Source organism: Hypanus sabinus, chromosome 10 (genome assembly GCF_030144855.1).
Source record: "Hypanus sabinus isolate sHypSab1 chromosome 10, sHypSab1.hap1, whole genome shotgun sequence".
NCBI lineage: Eukaryota > Metazoa > Chordata > Chondrichthyes > Myliobatiformes > Dasyatidae > Hypanus > Hypanus sabinus.
Window position 1 is genome coordinate 112,758,855 of NC_082715.1, and position 23,798 is coordinate 112,782,652.

The window sequence follows — 23,798 nt, forward strand, 5'->3', positions numbered from 1 at the left end:
TCTCCCCTGATTTTAAAAGTCCCTGAGAGGCTACATGTCCACTTTGTCAAGTCCCCTATGTAAGTAAGATCATTACTCTTTCTTCTGTAATCCAGTAAGTATGGGCCTAACCTACTCAACCCTTCTTTGTACATTTACCCCTCCATCCCAGGAACAGACCTCGTGACCTGCTGAGATCTGCTTTTTGTTCCAGATTCCAAAAGGTATAGTCTCTTTTGTCTTCAATGAACCTAGTGATCCTTCTCCAACCATCTTCAAAGTATGAACATCTCCCCTTAAACAAAAAACAAAACTGATCACCATAGTTCTTGTATGGTATCAGTAAGACCTTGTAGTTCTAGCAAGAGCTCTCCACTTTTATACTCCATTCTACTTGCCTACATTATTGCCTGTCCATGCTTTGTGTATATAAACACTGAATGCTCCTTGACTGAGTATTCTGCAGTCCCTCTAAATTTAAAAGACCATCTGCTTTTCTATTCATACTTCCTAAGTGTATAATTTCACATTTCCCTAGGTTGTTCTCCACGTACCAATGTTTTCTATCCCTCCGCTAATTTAACTTCTATGCCTCTCTCTCTCTCTCCTCATTATCCATTTTCCCACCAACTTTAGGTGCAAAACCCTTGTACCCTTCATTCAAGTCTTTAACATAGATTGAAGATAGTTAAGAACTCCCCTCAATAGATCAACAACCCAAAAGCTAAAGATAATAAAGCTTTATTTTTTAGAGTTTAGAAGACTGATCCTATTGCAACATATAAAATCCTTAAGAGGCCTGACAGGGTCAAATTAGAGTGCATACTTACAAGATTAGAGGTAATTTATTTAAAACGGGCTTTTCACAGAGGTGGCGAATCCATGGAATTCTCTACTCTAGATAGTTATGGAAGATAGGTCATTAGATGCATTTAAAGTAGAAATACTGAATGATTTTTTAAAAGATCAAAGGAACTAGCAGAGAAGAGGGAATGAGGCCCAAGACAGACTGGCCACGATATATTGAATGGAGGGCAGCCTTGGGAGGCTGTGTGGCCTAAGTCTGCTGCTAAGACCACTAGATAAGAGCAAAATTAGCCTATTCAGCCCACCCAGTCTGCCCCATCAAACATGGCTAATTTTTAATCCCATTTGTTGTGAGGGAAATGAGACAGACTCTTTACGGCTCTCTGGATATACCATTCTCCTGCCTTTCTTTGTAACCCTTTACCCCATCTCCCAACAAATCCAAAAACCATCTATTTCTAAATATACCCAATGACTTGGCCATCACAGCCTTCCACAGCAACAAATTCACCACCCCCTGGCGGAAGCAATTCCTTCTCATCTCAGTTTTAAGATGTTTTGTCCATCTCTCTCCCCCTTTATATTTCTACTGTAACTTGAATACTGAAACTATGAAGACAGATACAAAATTCACTTCAGTTTATTTTTTAAAAAGTTACTAATATTCTGGTTTACCACTAATCTTCCGAATGTTAAAAGCTTTTTCTTTCAACCTAATACTATCTTCAATATCTTTCAGAGTCTTTATTTCTCAGTTGAATCCATATTTATAAAGAGTTATGAAATGGCTCTTCAGGTATTTGGCTCAGACCCTGCTGTTGAGTTAGCCAACATCAGTCAGGGTAATGACAGAATGCTGCTGTAGATTTAGTACTCCATAATTGTACAGGATTAGAACCCCAAGCAAGGTGTCAATTATTTCAGTAATCAAATTGGCAAAGTATAATTCTACTCCTATTTCCACAATTATTAATCCTAAATATTATTTAGCCATGTCCTGTCCTTCTTAGATTCATCTATAATTACCAATTAGGGAAAGATGTGGCAAAGGATCTCTCAAGAGGACATTTCCAGGAATAGTCCACTACAAAACCTTCCTGCAAAAACAGGTTGCACACCCATTTCCTGTTTTGAGGAAAATACCTTACAGACCAGCCAATATATACTGGAAAAACATTACAAAGATACTGGCCACAAAAGTAACTACTACTTTTTTATATGAACTTTCTGAATCCAGACTTCAAAAGTTTACTAATAAATAAATAATCCCATCGCTTCTGCTGAAACACAAGTTTGCATCATCACTGAGTGTATTTACATAATATAAAGCAACATTAAGTCTAACATTGTTTTCCCAGCAAAAAATCAGATTTTTAAAAAAAAATTTGGAACACAGGTCATAATCTCAAATGATAATCCAGTTTTGGTACCCACTTCCAGACCCCACTGAACATCTCTGAAGATTACATCTCCACTAACCCAAGCTACAAATTCCACAAATCTAGTTGTGAACTACCAGAGTGAGGATGAAAAGCAGAAACAATCTGACACCCTCTATCACAATTAAGGTCAGAAACCACTTCAGTCCAAACTGCCCCAAATAAATAATTTGGAACCAGATAGCATTCAACTTTTCAATGGTGAGAAAAAAAGAGCTAGTCTTGCATAAGGCATATAAACAAGGAGAACCTGAAGAAACATGTTAGGTAACTATTAAGGGAGCTATATATAAAGTGAACATTGCATAAACATACCAAAACCACAAATCATTGTCAGTATCTTCCCAGTTTTATAGATCTAATACAGATGGCGCTGCATTTTCCAAATAACCTGGCATATAGCTAAATACAGCCACGTTTAACTATAGAATTTATTAGTAGGTAAATCCATGTAAGATCTTTGTCCAGGATAAAGAAACTGATGTGAAAGCAGATCTTCAAAACAAATAAATAAATGTAAACTTTATTCCAAACAAACAAAAAATACAACTATTTTCTTTCAAAACTGAGCGAGCATCAACAGATCCTGCTGTCTCCACCCATAACAAAAGAGGGTGTGGATGCAGAATAAACTGAACATGGCTCTGCTTCTTCCAAACCCAAACACTGGAATGATCTTCGGCATTTTTTGTTAAAAAGTTCCAACTCAATTCAACATTGCAAGAAATGTTTTTTTCTCAGAAGAGTTAGGTCAATAATAGCTCAAACGGTTAATTGAACACGATTAGTGGTAACTCACATTTGGTACTCGTCGATAGCTTCCACTAACTGTCCCCAGGAATCGAAGTCTGTACCCTTTTTGAAACTTGCGTGCCATTTTTGAATCATTTTATTAATATCAGTCATTTTAAGAAATGCACAAATATTATGGTCCCAAAAGATATCGGGTTAACATCTGGGCTCGGGTTATAAACTAGTCCCAAAGTAACATTATCAAGTCACACACTCCAACCAGTACCAAACCCGGCCAGTGACCAAGCCCATCTGAGCTGTGTGTGGAAGCCGATCCAAAGCCAACCTAGTCTGATCGCTGAAAGTCCCGCCCGCGTCCCCGCCCACTCCACTTTACACCGATCCGATTGGGCACTCAGCCCACACGTATTGGTCTTTGGCAAATCTGATGGTTTGGTCGGTTGTCCATCATTATTCACTACCGCCCCTTCGCTGACGTTCTGACCGCGCTCTTAAAAGTTAGGTTGAGACGGCAGGTGACGCGATGGCTGAGGTGAGGTAACTGTAAACAACGCGAACTACCAGCTCGCGAGCGCCCGGCGGGACGGACCAACTAGCCAATGAGAAAGCAGACTGCTGAATGACGTCAGGCGAAACCTAGGGACCTGGGCATAGCACGGCAGTGGTTCATCATGATTACAGCTTTTTTCTAACAGTAATGGAGTAAACAGTGTATCCACCTGAAACTAAAGGGAAACAAAAGAGAGACAGGAAAGCCAAAAGACGCAAGGGGGTGTTCGGTCATTGGCCAATGGGCTGTGACGTCTGGAGCGGGGATGACGTCACCGCGCTGCAGCGATCCGTCCGTCGCTTCCTGCCGGGTCAGGGAGGTGGTTGTTGATTTTGGAGACGGTGCTGGAACGCTACGATGACCCACTGGTTTCATCGCAATCCCTTGAAGGCCACGGCCCCGGTTTCCTTCAACTTCTACGGAGTGGCGACTAACAACGCGGCGGCCAAGATATGCAAGTAAGGTTTGGAATCGGGATGAAAAAGCAATTAATATGGTGTCTCCGATTTCAGTTAGGCCTTTTAAATTCGCAAGGGTTTCCCCAGCCTGCTAGGTTTGTCCCACCTCAACTGCTCCTCTACAAAGGTTACTGCTCAGTCTCGTATCAGACTGCAGGTACTGGAATCTGGGGTGACCTCAGAGGTTTATTAAACGTGAGATACGTTGATAGGAGTCTCTGTTTCCTCAGAACAGGGGAGTCTAAAATAAAATCCATTGGTTTAAATGAGAGAGGAAAGGCGCAAAAAGAACCTGAGGGACATCTTTTCACAGAGAAATTGGTGCGTTCATTGAATAAGCAGAGGAAGTGTTAAAGACCAGTGCATTTATGACATTTACGAGATTGCTGGGGGCAGAAATGTTGATAGGAAAGGCCTATTGAGTCAAATGGGATTTATGCAATTAGGCAAGTTGGTTGGCATAAATGATTTGGGCCTGTTTCTCATGTTGTAAAGTTCCAATCCTCTGACAGTATTCACGTACCTACATAGATGCTCCCTGACCCGCTGTTTAATCATACAGTTTATTATTGTCGCACCTATTGAGGTAAAGCTTTTTGTATGCCATCAGTACAGATCTTTTCATACAAATGTACATTTTGGGTAGTGAAAAGGAAACAAAAGATAATGTAGTTATAGAGAAGGTGCAGTGTAGGTATAATGGGGAAAATACCTTCCTTTGAAAAGAGAAGCTAACCCTCCCTCAGCAGTTTATTGTTCACTGAACCTGATGCAGAGGTTTGACTGGAAATGTAACAACTTTATTTCCTCCCAAAATGCTTCTTGACCTGTTGAGTTCTTCCAACAGTTTGTTGCTCTAAATTCCAACAGCTGCAGTCTCTTATGCCTCCTCTTTACTTAATATGTTATTGTAAGACAGGTTTCATTGCTGCTTGAGTGAGCTTTGTGTCAGTCTTGAAGATAGAATCTTAGGCAGCCTCTCCCTCAGATGTGCTGGTTAACTGAAGGCTGTGGTGAGCGGTGGCTCCTATTGGGAATGATCCACAGTTTCCAGGGACTCATTGTGGACCATTGTTGTATATAGCTGGGGCACATTGGGAAAATATGTTCATTTTGTGGGCAAAGAATGTGAGGTTTGTTTAACGAATGAATTGATGACTTGGAGATTAATTTCCAAGTATGAATGTTAATTAATGTCTAGACGCCACAGATTAATGACAAGTTAGGTGACTTTCGATCTGGAGTAGAGGTGATTTTAACAGTGTCCCATTAGTTTCACTCAGAAAGAAGCTTGTTGGATGTGAGGTGCAGCACTGCCCCAACGAAAGCTATTTTTTTTCAAATGTCACGGCAGTGACACAGCCTTGTTTAACACTGTTCTGCCATTGTGAACCTCTTAGTTATTGCTTGAATGCCATCAAGATACAAACATAAGATTGAGACAAATTTCTCCAGTTGGACATATTTGGACAGGGTGTTTTACTTGTCCTCCTGTCCTAAGGAATCAAGGGAATTAGTGAGTTTAAAAAGGACACGTATAGATGGTCGTCATCTTCTTGGGCGCTAACTCCCAGTGGAACAAAGGCCTTGGATGATGGAGATGAGAGATCATCAAAGTTGATGGAATGGTCATCAATGTTTCTGTAATCCATTGTATCCACTGTACAGGGGTTTGGCCTATACAGCTTCACCAGAGCCTGGTTGGCTTGCTTTATGCATTTCTGCCTCATGATGGGGACGGAGTGTTGGACTTTAAGAGGCAATTGTTGATAGTACACCCTACCTTTCTCAGGGATGTCATGGATTGAAGATTGTGTCCACTGTGCTTCCAGGTTAATTCAGATTTATTTATCAAGTGTACATTGAAACATACAGTGAAATGTGTCAGCTTCATTAACAACCAGCACACACAAGGGTATTCAGGGGCAGCCTGCAAGTGTTACCGCACATTCTGCTGCCAGTATTAGCACGTGCACAACTTTCCACACAATACAAGCAGCAACAACAGCAAAACAAGGCCTTCCACCCTGCCAAGTCTCCAACCCCAGTGCAGGCCAACTCCAGGTCTCCAATCCTTGTACCCAGATTCTCAGACATCAGGCCTCCAACTTCAGATGCTAACCATGGGTTTGACCTTTGGGCCTTGATTTCCAGAATGACACAGACCTGTGTGAGGTAGTCCACAGGGGACTAGGGGAGCAGTCTTTGGCAACTGAGGCAATTTGTCATGGAGAACCATGATAATCTTGCCTTGTGGCACATATCAGGAAGCTCCCTCTTGCACCTGCAGTCAAATTTGTTTCTTTCATTGCAGGTGGCCATGTTTATGGTATATCTGATGTCTCCTGACATATCCTCTCTATTACGTTATATGCTGAATGGAGGAGAATATACAGTTTGTGAGTGAACGAATTTTGATCAGATTACGAGGTGCATTTTGAAATGTTGGCCACATCTTAGTGATTCCGTAATTGGCTTCAGATGTTGGTAATGGGTCGCCACAGTCTACTTATGGTGTTGTGTTGTGATTTGATAACAATGAAAGAGAAGTGCTAATTGTGTTCCCAAGACATTGTTGTAGAGTTGTACAGTTCACAAATAGGTTTACCTTTGCTAATCCCACTTGACAGTATTACATCTCATCCTTCTGCTTTCCTTTCCAGAGGCCTTTTAAACACTGTAACCATAGCAGACCCTGCTACTCTCTCTGACAGCTCTTCCATATGTCCATGTGGGAAAAACCTGTCCCTCGATCTCAGAATCAGGTTTAATATCACTGGCATATGTTGTGAAGTTTGTTTTGTGGCAGCAGTACATTGCAATACCTAAAAGTAAAAAAAATATAAATTGCCTTAGAAATATATGTAAAAATTAAATTAGTCCAAAAAGTAAACGAAAAGTTGTGAGGTGATGTTCATGGGTTCCTTGTCCATTCAGAAATCTGATGGCGGAGAGGAAGAAGCTCCTGTGAACTAATTATTGTTCTCTGTGGTACTCATCTTGGAGCTGGGAGCAGGCTGCCAACGTAAACTTAGAGAGTACATGGTACATCCAACAAACAAACTGAAGCTGAGAAAGTGCTGATTCATGGACCGGAAGAAAGGCACTACTTGGTCCTCTGGCGTTCATCCTGTTTACTGTAGCAGTTATATTCGAACATTGCTGATGGAATGATGTTGTTGTAAGCTGCCTTGTAACTTTCTTGTCATTGTCTCTGCCTTCAGACAAGTGTATCAGTTGTTGTTGAATAAATATCCTCATACATTGTCGAATTTTTTCCTAACTGCTTGGTTCATGGGCTTTTTAAAACCACCCTAGGTGTTCTTTGTACTGGTGGTAATTCTTCACTTAAGAACCCCAGCAGTATCATCCAGATATTCAACAGTGAGAGGTATTACAGTAGGGTTACATTGTGTTCTCATCCTTGTGAGTTGCTCCCTTGGAGAGATCTCTGAATTCAAGAACAGTAATGGGCAGTGATGGATGGTGCTATCAATTCTTGACTCCGTTACAGAATCTTTGAGGCTAATTGCCATCTCCTTACCACGAAAGCATTTGAACTAATTCTACACTCGGTGATTAATCCCATATTGGTATTCCCAATATTACACTTGAGAACTGGCATTTGTAAATTTGAATACATTTTAATGAAACCATGTAAATCAGTACACGATAGTATCTCTGCTGTTCGTGGAGCATATCTTGCTCTTGACCTCTCATACATGAGTAGATTATCTGGGAATTTGTGTACAAAAAATATAAGCATTAATTTATTCAAATTCCACTGTTGGGCATAATAACAAAACCATCCCCGACAAAGAATCTGTTAATCATTTATATTCACAATTTGAATGATAGATGAACTTTATTTGTCACATGTACGTCAAAACATGCAGTGAAATACGTTGTTTGCATCAACAGCCAGCACGGTCCAAGTATGTGGTAGGGATGGCCCACAAGTCATAACACTTCCAGCATCAATACAGCATGCTTGCAACTTACTGACCCTAACCAGTTAGTCTATAAGGATGTGGGAAGAAACCCAGGGGTGAAAGTCCAAACTCCTTAAAGCAGCGATGGGAATCGAACCCTGACTTCTGGTGTTGTAAAGCATTATGCTAACTGCTACACAACAGGGTAGCCCACTGAAATGGAGTGGAACAGGGTTATCAAAGTTTTCTCAACATCAATCTTGCTACAAAGTTCTAAAATGGATCCTAAAATAAATGGAATCAAACCACCTTTGATGTGTACACGCATAGTGATTGAACTTACTGGTGTTGGTAAATGTAATGAATATGTGATCTTATTCATAGTAAGAAATCTGCTGTTTGTGCTTGTCTTCAATAAATCTGTTGTTACCAGGAACAAGTGACTTACAAATTTGAGATTGACTTTTAACCAAAGTCCGGAGTTCAGAGTTGGATTGCATAACCTGAATGGAGTGGTGGGACAGATTTTGAGCTAATTGTCTACATAAGAACCAGAAGAAATAGGAGCGGGAGTAGGTTATCCGGCCCATCGAGCCTGCCCCGCCATTTAATAAGATCGTGGCTGATCTTTCTATAAACTCAACTCCATCTACCTGCCTTTTCCCCATAACCCTTAATTCCCCTATGTAAAAATCTTTCTAACAGTGTCTTAAACATATTTAGTGAAGAAGCCTCAATTCTTCCCTGGGAAGAGAATTCCACAAATTCACCACTCTCTGGGAAAAACAGTTTCTCCTCATCTCCATCCTAAATCTCCTGTGAATCTTGAATCTTGATTTTTTTTTTAAATTTTCCTGTATTTGTAATAATTTATTTTTCTTTCAGTGACTTGAGAAGCACAAGGATGAAACTTCTGGAGTTATTTCTAGATGTGAATTGTAACATGGAAATGATGAAGAATGCAGTAGATGCATACTTCTCCCTTTTACAAGGTAAAAATGTAATTAAAGGTTAAAGGTCTGATGTTAATGTGTTGAATTTTGTACAAGGAAGGTAAAGTGTGATAATTTAAAAGCAGGAATTGCTGCAAGCCCTTGGTCAGGTAGCATCTGTGGAGATCAGAGTCAGTGTTTCTTAGAAATGTGGAACATGAGGTGATAGTTGTTTTAAATTGTAGAGAAGAGGAAGGAATGGAGTAAAGGAATGATAAATGAATGGGTGATAAAAGAATCCAGGTACTGTTGGTGTTGTCTGATAGAAGCTGTTATTAGTCATTGCTGTGTAGAGGAGATGTAAATAGGAGATGGACAACAGAGGAGTTAAAGGTAGAGAAAGAAGCTGGAATTATGGAATGTAGAACACAGTTGCAGGAAATTCTGAAGGATGAGAATACTTCACACATCAACCAACAACAGAGAGTTAAGCAGAATTCTGAACAAATTTGAAATGCTGGTTACCTAACTTTGTTGGATTAATGCTGTGTCGTAAGAGCTATAATAGATGAGATTTTTGTTCCTTCGGCTTATGTTGAACTTTGGAATTGTGTGGATGCTAAAATAGAGACGTTGACGTGGAGTGGCTGGAATATAAAGTGACAGGCACTCAAAATGAAGATATGAAAACAAAATTTTATTTCAGAATTAGACTTTATTCATAGATATATGCAAAGGCAGAAACAATGCAAAGAGTTTTTAAATTAATAGTATTCCATTCAGTGGTGTAAACTTCTAAAGGGGAAAACACGAATGTAGCACTGTTGTCCCTCAATGTGGCTCCCTGAGGTGATGCATCTTCCATTTTTCGAGGAGCTTCTCTACTTGACTCAGCCCTTTTCTGTGCAGTAGTGGAAGGGGCCTAGAATATGGTTCTTCCCCACAGAGTGTTAGCTTTGGCTGTACCAAGCTTCAGTGCATCCTCTCTACAGACACTCGGTGGCCACTATATTCGGTATACCTTTTCCTAAATGCAATTATCTAACATTCAAAATGCTGGACGAACTCAGCAGGTCAGGCAACATAGATGGAAATTAATAAAGAGGTTTTATTTCTGGCTGAGGCCCTTCATCAGGACTGGAAAGGAAAAGGTAAGAAGCCATCATACGGTGGGAGAAAGAGTACAAGCTAAAAGGTGGGTGGGGAAGGGGGAATGAAGTAAGAAGCTAGGAGGTGATAGATGGAAAAGATAAAGGGCTGGAGAAGAAGGACTCTGACAGAAGGACCATGGGAGAAAGAGAAGGAGGGGGGCACCAAAGGGGAGGCAAAAAGAGGTAAAAGGGGGGCAGAGTGAGGAACAGAAGAAGAGGGGAGAAGAAACCAATGCTCATGCCATCATGTTGGGGACTACCTAAAGAGAATGAGGTGTTGCTCTTCCAACCTGAGCATAGCAGGTAGAAGAGGTCATAGACCAGCATGTGGATTGGAATTAAAATGGTTGGCCACCAGGAAATCCTGTTTTTGCAGATAGAAAGAAGGTTCTCAATAAAGTAATTCCCCCCACTGTTCATCAGGTCTTACCAGTATAGAGGAGGGCACATTAGTAGATGACTCCAACAGATCGGCAGGTGAAGTGTTGCCTCACCTGAAAGGACTGATTGGAGATGAGGGAGGAGGTGCATTTCTTCCACTTGCAGGGATAAGTGCCAGGGGGGAGATTATTGGGGAGAGACGAATGGACAAGGGAATCACGGAAGGAATGATCCTTGTGGAGAGTTGGTAGAAGTAAAGATGTGTTCGGTAGGGTTCCGTTGAAGATGGCGGAAGTTGCAGTGAATGATGTGCTGGATGCAGAGGCTCATGAATGGCAGGTGAGGACAAGAGGAACTCTATCCCTGTTAATGGGGCAGGAAGATGGGGTGAAGGCAGATGTTCGGGAAAAGAGATGCCTGGTGAAGGCAGCGTCAATAGTGGCGGAAGGGAAACTCCATTCTCTGAAGAAGGAGGACACGTCTGATGTTTTGAAAAGAAAAGCCTCATCTTGGGAACAGATCCAATGAAAACAAAAGAAATGAGGTAAGTGTGGAGACAGAGTGGGACAAAGTATAGCCAAGATAGCCATGGGAGTTGGTAGGTTTATAAAAGATCTTTGTAGACAGTTTGTCTCCAGAGATGGAGGCAGAGAGATATCAAGAAAAGGGATCAGCCAATCATGTGGCAATAACTCAATGCATAAAAGCCTGCAGACATAGTCAAGAGGTTAATTTATTGTTTAGACCAAACATCAGAACAGGGAGCAAAGGTGATCTAAGTGACTTTGACCATAGAATATGGTTGGTGCAAAATGGGGTGGTTTGTGTATCTCAGAAACTGCTGATCTCCTGGGATTTTCATACACAATAGTCTCTAGAGTTTCCAGAGAATGGTGTGAGAAACAAAGCTCAACTATTGGAGTGGCAGTTCTGTGGGTGAAAAGGCCTTGTTCATGAGGGAGGTCGAAGGAGAATGTCCAGACTCTTTCATGGTAACAGGAAGACCACAGTAACTTAGATAACCACATGTCATAACAGTAGTGTGGAGAAGAGCATCTCTGAATGCTTGTCTTATGAAGTGTGTTTGATGGCTCTGGGCCGGTATTTTCTAGAATTCAGAAGAATGAGGGGTGATCTCATTGAAACCCATTGAATAGTGAAAGGCCTTGAGAGAATGAATGTGGAGAAGATGTTTCCTGTGGTGGGAGAGTATAAGACCAGAAGACACAGCCTTAGAATTAGAAGGGTGTCCTTTTGGAAGGGAGATGAGAAGGAATTTATTTAGCCAAAGAGTGCTGAATCTGTGGAATTCTTGGCAATAGTCAGCTGTGGAGGCCAAGTCTTTACGTATATTTAAGACAGAATTTGCTAGATTCTTGATTGATCAGGGCATGAAAGGATGCGGGAGATTGGGGTTGAGAAAAACATTGGATCAGCCATGATGAAGTAGTAAAGCAGACTCGATGGGCCAAATGACATAATTCTGCTCCTGTAGCTTATCTTGTATCTTACCACATTGAACCTGGATGTGGAGGGGCTACAGTAGCAGAAGACCACAACACATTCCTGTCAACTAAGAGTGGAAAATGAGGCTGGGTGGGCATAGGCTTACCAAAACTGGACAGTTGAAGACTGGAAGAACATCGCCTGGTCTGAGAAATCTTGATTGCTGCTGCAATGTGCAGTTGGAAGGGTCAGAATTTGGCATAAACAACATAATCCATGGATCCGTCCTGCCTTGTATCAACAGTTCTGGCTGGTGGTGATTAATGGTATGGTGCTAAGTGATGCTATCATGTCAACATGGACCAAAATCTCTAAGGAATGTTTCCAGCACCTTGCTAAATCCATGCCATGAAGAGTTCAGGCTGTTCTGGGGGCAAAAGGGGATCCTACCTAGTATTAGAAAGTCATACCTAATAAAGTGGCCACTGAGTGTACTCCTGTGCCATTCGTGACACTGAGTGACACCTGGTGCTGCACACACAGCATGATACAACACATTTGAAGATGGTCATCAGGCTAAAGGTAGTACTTCTAACCTCCCTCCCTCCCCCACTTCCCCCCACCTTCACCTCCTGATGAATGGTCTTGGTCCAAATTGTCAACTGTTTATTCATTTCCATCGGTACCACCTGACCTGTTGGTGTCCTTCCAGCATTTTGTTTGTGGGGCGAATGGTAGTGTTGGGTATGCTTTTGTCCCCATTCTTTGGGGACTTGTGCAACGTGACCCAATGGGATCAATCCTACCTCCCAACACAGAGTCCATATTCTTGCATTTCAAGAACTGTAGTGGTACTTAATTTTTGGTTATGTAAATAAATTTCAGGACAATGTCTTTTCAGGCGGAGTGAGAAAATTCTATCAATATTTCTGTCATCCTTCTATTAATTAACTTGCATTAATTCAAGTTAGATTTATCAGTGGGTTTGTGTTGGTACTTGTGCCTTGAAATGGCTTTCGTGTCAAGTCCTACTCTTGTGGTGTGGCCACAATCCAGGCTATTAGTTTGCTGGAGTACTAAGTACTGCTGTGTTAAGGGTGCAGTCCTAAAATACAAAGCTGCTACTGTTTGCTCAACTGAAAGTAAAGAATCCCAGAGCACTTTTCAAAGAAGAACTGTGGTTTTCCCTGGTCAATGTGTATCCCTCAGCCAACATTACTTAAAGCAGATCATAAATTTTCCCTTTATGTACTGTACATTACCTTTATAAAATTAGGTTACCCCATTTCCCTTCATCACATAGCTACACTTCAGAAGTACTTTAGTGTTTGTTGTAAAGTGCTTGACAATGTTAACACTGTTGTTTTGGTGGGGGATCTGTTTTTCTTTCTGATGTGTTCTGAGGATTTAAAAAAATCTTGATTGTACCTCGTAGGTAATAAAAGTTCATCCCAGAGAACTGGGTTTAAAATCAGCTTTTGTGGATTCTTCTCTCTGTTCTGTGAAAGGGTTTGAAATGAAGACATTTGTGACGTAAAAGCAATGAATTTAGAAGCTTTGTTTTGACTATTTTGTGTTCTGCACTGCATCTCTTTTGTATTGGCTAAAAATGGTTTTAAGGTTAATCCTTGTTCCCAGTACTAGGACCTCTGTATTTGTACATGTATGGAGGGATTTTGCCTCCTTTATTCTTCCAGGTGAACTTAAGACCCAAACCATATATTGAGACCCTTCCTTTTAATTCCCCTGTAATTCTTCTATTAATTAACAAATATAATTTTATGGTAACTGAACTCAACAGCTATGGTAAACGAGTCCTCTGTTTAACCTGTAATTTAGGCTTCCTACCATCTTAGCAACACACACAAAATGCTGGAGGAACTCAGCAGCCCAGGTAGCATCTATAGAAAAGAATACAGTTGATTTTTTGGCTGAGACGTTGACTGTACCCTTTTCCATAGACACTGCCTGGCCTGCTGAGTTCCTCCAGAATTTTGTATGTTGCTTGGATTTCTAGTATCTGCTCTTGTTTGTGATTGGACGTCCTATAATCTTGTTTGGCTCAACTTAATCTTCTCTCTGTCTCATTTGTTCCATGGGGAAATAACACACAGCCTAGGCAGACTATCTTTGTAAATCTTCTCTGCAGTGTTTTATATAGCTTTAGCATGAATAGGCTAGGTTGGAAGCTTCTGGAAATGATCTTTCAAAGCTATATCTATTCCCTGTTAAATACCTCCCCTGCCTGTTTCCCCCGTGATCGAACTTCCACAATTCTCCAGGGTGAAGAATTCCATGGATTCACCACATTTGTGAACAGGGGTAGACCATATGACCCCTTGTGCTTTGTCTGCCTTTGAACATGATAATGGCTGAACTTCTACTTTACTCTCCGAGGCATCTCCTGAAGTCTTTAAGTGGACAGAAATCTATGGTGCCATTCTGGATGCAGTCAAAATACTACATGAATGCAGTTAACTTCATTAGTTAAGTGTTTGGGATATCCTTAGGCAGTGAAAGTTGTGTGAAAGCTTTCTTTCTGATATTTTGGGCTTTCTCAAAGCATGTGTTCCAAAAGAGAAAACATGCAGAAAATAGTTTTAATAATCCTGGTCAACTTAGTTTTCTAATCATCTGTAAAGACTATTCTCATTAGCATTTTGTCACTGTCTATATCTAAATTGCAAGTAATTTGTTTTTGGCTTCATTTTCTCCTGGAGCACAGTTAGGGATGAGTGGAAATTGACTGTCCTGTTTGCAATCCACACTTCCTATAAATGCAATCCACACTTCCTATAATTTTTTCAGAAAGACCACTCAGAAAACCAGTGGATGGGAAAGGCTTAATAGGGGAGTCAGAGAACAGACATATCCCTTTTCAGCCCCTAGTCCATTCTGGTCATCTTTTCCAACTAGCGAGTCCCAATTTCCGATATTTCGCCACATTCCTCAAAACCCTACTACTCCATGTGGCTATCCAAATGCTTCTTAAAGATGGTATTATTCCTACCTCAACCACTTCTGATGGCTGCCTGTCCCATATGCTTACCCTGCTGTCCTTGGGTGCCAAAGTGATTGATCCTCCTTTGAAGCTGCTGGGAACCTCCACTGGCAGCAGTGAGAGGTTGAAGATGTCCTGCAACACTCCAGCCAGTTAGTCGCCACATGTTTTCAGAACCCTGCCAGGGGTCTGATGTCTTAGAAGGGTTTAACTTTCAAGACTTAGATCACAGGGTCATTGGATGCTATGGGGATTCACCCTGGGATAGTGAGTTTTTCGCTCTTAGTGTTCCTAAAAGGCATTGAGCTCATTGGGGACTGAAACATTAGGTTTTGCAGTACAGAAGTAATGCCATGCACAACTGTCGTGCACTTGATTGTGTCTCTAGCATCACATGGAATTACCTTTTTACTCTCACAATGGCCTTTCGTAGGTCATACCTGGACTTGTGGGTTCTGGATTGACTGTTCTGAATGCCACAGGTCTAACCCTCAGCAAGCTGCAAAACTTCCAAGGTTTCTGGATGGGATACATCCAGTGTGTTCCCAAAGACACACACTCATCCACACGGGTCATGATGAAGTCACTGATAGCTGTGACATGTACATTCAGATCCGAGTATATAGTCACCAATGATCTAGTCACCAATTTAAAGCAGTCTTTTAAGTACTTCTCTACCTCCCTTCGTCATACATTCATGATCCTCAGCACTGCAGCTGCAGTCCTCAGTCTGTATGAGTAGAAGTACAGCCAGGTGATTGAACTCGCCACAGTGTAGATGTGAGATGGTACATTAAGTCTTAATAGTTAAGAATGAGTGTTGACTTCTGTGGTTCCACAGGTGACGTGTTGGTGACAGTTTGTCAGAGACATCGCCAACTAACCTAGTTGAAGTCCCCTGCAATCATCAAGAAAGCATCATTAGCTCTAGTGTAGTAGATGTCAAGGCCTTAAAAGGTATGGTTCAAAATCATGGCTTTCTGGTAAGGTAGAAGACTGAAGTTGGGAGCAGGGCTAGAAGGTATGCTGCAGTATATTACAGTCCTGTCAGTACTTGTCTCGCAGGCTGGATGACATTTAAATACAATGAGACAGGTTACACCTGAACTACCAGGGGACCAATATCCTTGCAGGGAGGTTTGTTAGTGCTGTTTAGTTTTGTTAGTGTTGTTAGGGAGGGTTTAAACTAGATTTGCAGGGGGATGGGAACCAGAGTGCCAGAGCAGATAGTGGAGCAGGGGTGAAAATAAATGATGTTAAAAGTTCATGCAAAGTCACAAATAGAAGGGTCGTGTGTGGTGGTAATAATCTTCTGAGGTGTGTCCATTTCAATGCAACGAGTATTATGCGGAAGGCTGATGAGCGGAGGGCGTGGATTGACACATTGAAATTATGACATTATAGCCATTAGTGAAACTTGGAGGGGCAGTTTAATGTTCCAGGGTTCCGATGTTTCAGATGTGATAGAGGCAAAGGGATGAAGGGTGGGGGGTGGCATTGCTAGTCGGGGAAGATGTTACAGCAGTGCTCAGGTAGGACAGATTAGCGGGCTTGTCTACCGAGGCCATATGGGTGGAGCTGAGAAACAGGAAAGGTATGATCACATTAATGGGGTTGTATTATAAACCACCCAATAGTCAGCGAGAATTGGAGGAGCAAATCTGCAGAAAGATAGCAGACAATTGCAGGAAACATCAGGTTGTGATAGTGGGGGATTTTAATTTTCCACGTATTGATTGGGACTCCCATACTGTTAAAGGTGTAGACGGGTTAGAGTTTGTAAAATGTGTTCAGGAAAGTTTTCTAAATCGATATTGAGGTACCAACTAGAGAGGATGCAATATTAGATCTCCTATTAGGAAACGAGTTAGGACAGGTGATGGAAGTGTGTGTTGGGGAACACTTTGGTTCCAGTGATCATAACATTAGTTTTAACTTGATCACGGATAAAGATAGATCTGGTCTTCAGGTTGAGGTTCTAAACTGCAAAAATTTGAAGAAATGAGAAAGGATCTAAAGAGCGTGGATTGGGACAGGTTGTTCTCTGGCAAGGATGTGATTGGTCAGTGGGAGGTCTTCAAAGGAGAAATTTTGAGAGTGCAAAATTTGTATGTTCCCGTCAGGATTCAAATCAAAGTGAATAAGAATAAGGAACCTTGGTTCTCTAGGGATATTGGAACTCTGATAAAGAAGAAGGGAGAGATGTATGACATGTATAGGAAACGGAGCAAATAAGGTGCTTGAGTATAAAAAGTGCAAAAAATACTTAAATCAGGAGGGCTAAAAGAGACACGAGGTAGCTTTGGCAGTCAAGGTGAAGTATAATCCTAAGAGCTTCTACAGGTATATTAAGAGCAAAAGGATAGTAAGGGATAAAATTGGTCCTATTGAAGATCAGAGTAGTCAGCTATGTATGGTACCAAAAGAAATGGGGGAGATCTTAAATGGTTTTTTTGCATCTGTATTTACTAAGGAAACTAGCATGGAGTCAATGGAAATAAGGCAAACAGGTAGTGAGGTCATGGAACCTATACAGATTGAAGTGGAGGAGGTGCTTGCTATCTTGAGGCAAATCAGAGTAGATTAATTCCCAGGACCTGACAGGGTATTCCCTCAGACCTTGAAGGAGACTAGTGTTGAAATTGCAGGGGCCCTGGCAGATATATTAAAATGTCAGTATCTACTGGCGAGGTGCCGGAGGATTGGAGGATAGCTCATGTTGTTCCGTTGTTTAAAAAAGGCTCTAAAAGTAATCCGGGAAATTATAGGCTGGTAGTTTGACATCTGTAGTAGGTAAATTATTGGAAGGAGTACTAAGAGACAGGATCTACAAGTATTTGGATAGACAGGGACTTATTACAGAGAGTCAACATGGCTTTGTGTGTGGTAGGTCATGTATAACAAATCTATTAGAGTTTTTCGAAGAAGTTATCAGAAAAGTGGATGAAGGGAAGGCAGTGGATGTTGTCTACATGAACTTCAGTAAGGCCTTTGACAAGGTCCTGCATGGGAGGTTAGTTAGGAAGATTCAGTTGCTAGGTATACACGGTGAGGTAGTAAATTGGATTAGACATTGGCTCAATGGGAGAAGCCAGAGAGTGGTAGTGGAAGATTGTTTCTCTGAGTGAAGGCCGGTGACTAGTGGTGTGCCACAGGGATCAGTGCTGGGTCCATTGTTATTTGTCATCTATATCAATGATCTGGATGATGATGTGGTAAATTGGATCAGCAAATTTGATGATGATACAAAGGTTGGAGGTGTAGTGGACAGTGAGGAGGGTTTTCAAAGCTTGCAGAGGGATTTCGACCAGCTGGTAAAATGGGCTGAAAAATGGCAGATGGCATTTAATACAGCCAAGTGTGAGGTATTGCACTTTGGAAGGAGAAACCAAGGTAGAACATACAAGGTAAATGGTAGGGCACTGAGGAGTGCAGTAGAACAGCAGGATCTGGGAATACAGATACAAAATTCCCTAAAAGTGGTGTCATAGGTAGATAGGGTAGTAAAGAGAGCTTTTGGTACATTGGCCTTTATAAATCAAAGTATTGAGTATAAGAGTTGAAATGTTATGGTGAGGTTGAATAAGGCATTGGTGAGGCTGAATTTGGAGTATTGTATGGAGTTTTGGTCACCAAATTACAAGATGGATATTAATAAGGTTGAAAGAGCACAGAGAAGGTTTACAACGATGTTGCCAGGACATGTCACCATATACAACCCTGAGATTCATTTTCTTGCTGACATTCATAGTAAATACAAGAAACAAAATAGAATCAATGAATGACTGCATCCAACAGAACAGACAAACAATCAATGTGCAAAAACAAAAAAAAGCAAGTTATAAATATTGAAAACGTGAGATAAAAAAGTCCTTGTAAGTGAGTCCATAGGTTGTGGGAACAGTTCTGTGATTGGGCAAGTGAAATTGAGTGACATTATCCGCTCTGGTTCAAGAGCCTGATGGTTGAGGATAACCTGTTCCTGAACCTGGTGGTGTGGGTCATGAGGCTCCTTCACCACCTTCCTGATGGCAACAGCAAGGAGAAGAGCATGGCCTGGGTGGTGGGTGTCTATGTGTCCTAGATGTCTTTGTTTTACCCTGCATTATAGTTAGTAGGTTTTGTAGCCATGTCTGCTTCTTTTCCTGAATTCTGCATTGGACTCTCTTACTCAGAAGTGAAATGAGATTTCCCTATCCTCATTGCCCGCCCTAAAAATCTCCACCTTGAAACAACTATCCCATCTTTCCCTCTCCTCTGCGTTCAACATTACAAAGGGTGCAAGCTCTTCTGTTAAGTCCCTGGGTGATTCTTCTACCTCAACTAATACCAACTTGACATTTCACAATACTTTTCCGTGCAACTGGGTGATGTGCAGCCTCATATCTTCTCTCCATCAAAGATTCCAATCATGCCTTCTAGGTGAAGGACTGATTTACTCGTGCCGCTTCTAAGTTGGTGTACATAATGTGCTGCTCTTTATTTAGGAGGAATCAGAGATTGAGTGACTAGTTTGCTATAGAACTTCAGTGTCCCTAAACTTCTAATTGCCTGTCACATGAATTCTGTTTAGTCTCTTGCATTTTGCCAACAAAGCCCACTATAAGACCATAAGATATCAGAATAGTATATCTAAACTGTACCCCATTCAATTATGACTGATTCTTATTTAACCCTGCTTCCTGCCGCCTTGATATCTTTAACCTCCCCATTAATCAAACGGAGGAAAACATTCCTTCTGACTCAGCACATTATAGCTCTTGGGACCTAATATTCATCTGATTTAGAATCTGCAGCATTTCATATTGCATAGTTCAAAATCTGTGTTCTGCATCTCCAAACAGATCAACTGTAGTTAAGCCATCAGCATGTCTTCGGGCTATGAGAGGAGACCAAAGTGCCCAGGACTGAGTAGAGGCATCCTGCAAGGCAGCTACCCAACCTACTTTTGGTTCCTCCGATGTTGGAGGCTACAGTATGAGCACTAAGATTGTGAGATGTGCAAATGAATCTCTGTTTTATCTGGATTATGGGAAGATTTAAAAGGAAGTGACCAAACAAATTGAAGAAGGTAGAGTGCTGGATGTGGTGTATATCAATTTTAGTAAGGTGTTTAACAAGGTTCCCTGTGGAAGACTCATCTAGAAAGTCATGAGGGATCCATGGAAACATGTCATCATGGATTTGGAATTGGCTAGCCCACAGAAGGCAGAGGGTGGTGGTCGATGGAGCATATTCAGCCTGGACATCCGTGACTAGTGTTTTTCCACAGGGATCTGTTCCTGGACATTGCTCTTCTGTGATTTTTATAAATTACTTGGATGAAGAAGTAGAAGGGTGGGTTTGTAGGTTTACAGATTACATAAATGTTGGTGATATGGATAGTGTGGAAGGTTGTCTTAGGTTAAAGTGGGACATTGACAAGATGCAGTGCTGGACAAAGATGTGGCAGATGGAGTTCAGTCAGAAAAACTGAAGTAATTCATTTAGAAGATCGAACTTAGTTTATGGAGTACAAAGTTTATGGCAGGATTCTTAACAATGTGGAGGAACAGGGGTATCTTGGGGTCCAAGTCCATAGATCCCTCAAAGTTTCCACGCAAGTTGATAGGATGACTGAAAAGGTATATGGTATATTGGCCTTCATTTGTGGGGGTGGGGTTGGGTTCAAGAGCCACAAGTTAATGTTGCAGCTCTATGCAACTGTGGTTAGACCAATCTTGGAATATTGTGTTCAGTTCTGATTGCCTAATTGCAGGAAGAATATGGAAGATTTAGCGAGGGTGTAAAGGAGATTTACTAGGATGCTGCCTGGATTAGAGAGCATGTCTTGTGAGAAAAGGTTGAGCAAGCTAGCAATTTGCTCTTGAGAGTGAAGAATGAGACGTGACTTGATAGAGGTGCATACAATATGTGGTTGAGGCTGATACATCAGGGGCATTTAAGAGACAGGCATATGAACGAAATAAAGATGGAGGGTCAAGGGCTAACAAGGAAGGGAGGATTAGATTGATCATGGAGTTACTTTATATGTGTTGGCACAATATAGTAGGGCCGAAGGGCCTGTTCTGTGCTGTACTGCTTTGTTCTAAGAGAGCAGTTGCATCTTATAGATGCACAGAAAAGTAACGGGAGAAGGGGAGTGGTTGGCAGAGACTGAAGAGAAGACTAGCAAATAACAGGAGGAATGCTGCAGGTGGAAAGAGGAGAATGTATCTGGCGGACTCTTATTGAAGTGGCGGATGACACTAAGAGTGATGTGTTGAACCTACAGGCTTGTGAAATAAATGACAGGACCATTGGGGATCTTGGGGTACAAGTCTAGAGCTCCTTGAAAGTGGCTCTACAAGTAGGTAGTGTGGTAATGAAGGCACAGGGCAAACTTGCTTTTGTCAGTAGGGTCATTGAGTATAAAAGTAAGGAGGTCCGGTTGCAGCTGCATAAAACTTTGGTTAGACTGCATAAGGAAGTCATTGTAGACCCTCAGAGTTGAAATGGTCCGTTTTAAATCTTTCTACGTCAGCAATTCTAATGCAACTTGTTCAGCTTCCAGGAGTGAGCAATGACCCAAGGTTTGACCAATTTAAGGGCCAGGTAATATTTGAAAGGTTGGGCTTGAGAGTGTATTGAGGTGCTGGTGCCCAAGGTTTGGCTGATTTAAGCGCTGGGCTAGATTGAAAGGGTCAGGGTATCAGGGCTGGAGGCAAACAACAGGCCGGTGCTCAGCTCACTTCTCCGCGACAGTTATTTGCCTCTGTGCTGAACTGAGGCCGTGGCCTGCAACTAAAGCTCGCGGATTGGCTGTGACTGGCTTTGTGGCTTTCATGAACTTCAGTTCTGAATGTTATTTGCTTTTTTTTTTGCATGGGTTTTTGTTTTTTATTCTTAATACTGGGTGTATGTGTATGACAGTCTTTTTTTAATGTATTCTGTCTGTTTTGTGGCTGCCTGTAAGGAGATAAATCTTAAGGTTATGTATCGTGTACGATAATAAATGTATTTTGAACATTGAATTTAGAAAAAAATTATATAGATAATCATGATTTACTCATATTTCTTTTACCTTATACCTTCCAAGGTTTCATAACATCGCTAGATGGCACCACACAAGAAAATAAACTGCGTTTTATTCAGAACTTTAAATGGACTGATACCTTGCAGGGAAACATAGCAAGGTGGGTCTCAAGTAATTGTTTAATGTGTTTACATTGTGACTGAAATGTGTTGACTTGGTGTTTACGTGGCCATCCCACAGCATTTGGTACCTCTGCCTTAACCAATGGTGTTGATTCCTTGTAGTGTCACTGCTGCAGGTGGGTGGTATTTAACTGCCAGTCATTTGTCTATTAATGATAGCTAAACCTTGACCCTGGTGCCACATGCTGTTCAATGATCAGGCATTCATGATGCATAAAAGCGAGCCTATCACAAGGGTGCATGACAAAGCATTTTATAACTAATTACATTAAGTGTAGAGTGGAAGACGTATCAATCTATTTTCATCCAAAAATACCCCACAACTAGTGATGTAATAAGCTGATAATCTGAAATAAAAATTTTGCCTGAAATACTGTGTAGGCCAGGTAACATCAGAGGGGAAAGAAACATTTCAGGTCTATGAGAGGATATTGATGCAACAAGGTAACCCTGATTCTTTCTCCACAGAAATTGCCTGACTTGCTGACTATTTCTATTATGTTGTTTCAGGTTTTCAGCATTTAAAGATTTTTGCTTTTGCCCCAGGTAATTTGCTTTGCAATTGGTCGGGATGAAATAGAAAGCACAAGTGAGTAATGCTGCAAATCACTTGCATTTGCCTGACCTTTTGTTTAAGGCCTTAGTAAAAAGGGTACTGTACCTCCACCAGAACCCGCAAGTCTTCAAGCAAGGAATAGTCTGCTGGAGGAACTTGGGGGGGTCAAGTGGCATTCACGAAGTGGTTTGGGAGGTGATGTAGGATTTTAACCTGAAATGGCGACAGTTCCACACTACCTCCCACAACAGGTGCTGTTCAACCCACTGAATTCCTCCAGTAGATCATTTGTTGCTCCAGATTCCAACATCTGCAGTCTCTTGTGACCCTGTTTTTCGAGCCCATAATTGTTTCAGGTAAGTAAATTACCTGATATTGAATAGTGGCTGTTTCTATGCATCAACCAATCCTAAGCCTTCTCTTGTGCTCACCAAACATGAAGAGCATCCAAGTTACATGAGGCCTCAGATGACTGAGACCAAACCTGGGACTCTTTAGTCTTTTACCTGTGTCACTGCTGAGAATTGTCAGAGTTGAAAGCCCTGAATTATGTACACTGGAATTAATGTGCACATTTAAAGACTTGTTTACTGGAGTGCATGTCTGCAGATTACCACACCTGATGCCAAGAGGAACTGAATGTCACAGCACTTTAGGTGGTAATTCCAAAGGTTCACTAACCCTGAGGGAGGTAGTTCTTCCTGATACAATTCTGAATGGCTAAGCCCTTATCCAGAGTTTGACTGCAGGTTTCAGACATCAAGAGTTTTCATACTTCATTGAGAACTCAGTAGTTTGGTAGAGCATAGGCCTTTGCTTCACTTTATCTAAAGCACATGTAGTACGTTCCTGTGCAGACCAAAACGATATGTTGTATAGGTGTGGCCTCGCCAAACTGCTAAGGAAATCTTCTATGGTTATTTACTCTTGTTGTTTGACTATGTAGCACCCTTTTTAAAAAAAGTTGACTCAGTGAATAGCTTTGAAATTCTGGCAGGTAGCCATGGCAGCTACTTTAAGATCTACAAGGCATCAGAAAGAAACATACCTGGAATATATAATCTAAGAAATAGCGACAGGATTTGGCTGTCTAGCCCATGAACTTGTTCTGGTTGAAGTGTTGAGTTCATGTGGCACAGACCAGTGTCCTATGGCCTAAACCAAAGTGTTGTTGATGAAGAGAGCCACGAAGCGGTCCTTACCTCTCCAACTTGCC

The 23,798-nt window shown here is 41.4% G+C and overlaps 2 protein-coding genes across 4 annotated transcripts in view; one reads left to right on the forward strand and one right to left on the reverse strand.

The window, feature by feature from the left end:
• The window catches only part of aida (axin interactor, dorsalization associated), an 84,914-nt gene extending 81,629 nt beyond the window's left edge, over positions 1-3,285 (reverse strand). For both annotated transcript variants that reach the window (XM_059982654.1, XM_059982653.1), the window contains exon 1: positions 3,025-3,285. In XM_059982654.1, coding sequence (XP_059838637.1) covers positions 3,025-3,131 — 107 coding nt within the window. In that variant the 5' untranslated portion in view covers positions 3,132-3,285. The remainder of the gene's footprint in view (positions 1-3,024) is intronic.
• A 413-nt stretch (positions 3,286-3,698) lies between these two features.
• The window catches only part of brox (BRO1 domain and CAAX motif containing), a 46,113-nt gene continuing 26,013 nt past the window's right edge, over positions 3,699-23,798 (forward strand). The window contains exons 1-4 of one of the 2 annotated variants that reach the window (XM_059982656.1): positions 3,851-3,986; positions 6,301-6,385; positions 8,804-8,910; positions 21,908-22,004. In XM_059982656.1, the coding sequence (XP_059838639.1) occupies positions 8,823-8,910; positions 21,908-22,004 (185 nt within the window). In that variant the 5' untranslated portion in view covers positions 3,851-3,986; positions 6,301-6,385; positions 8,804-8,822. Of the gene's footprint in view, positions 3,987-6,300; positions 6,386-8,803; positions 8,911-21,907; positions 22,005-23,798 lie in introns of both variants that reach the window. The other variant, XM_059982655.1, reaches the window with a different exon arrangement.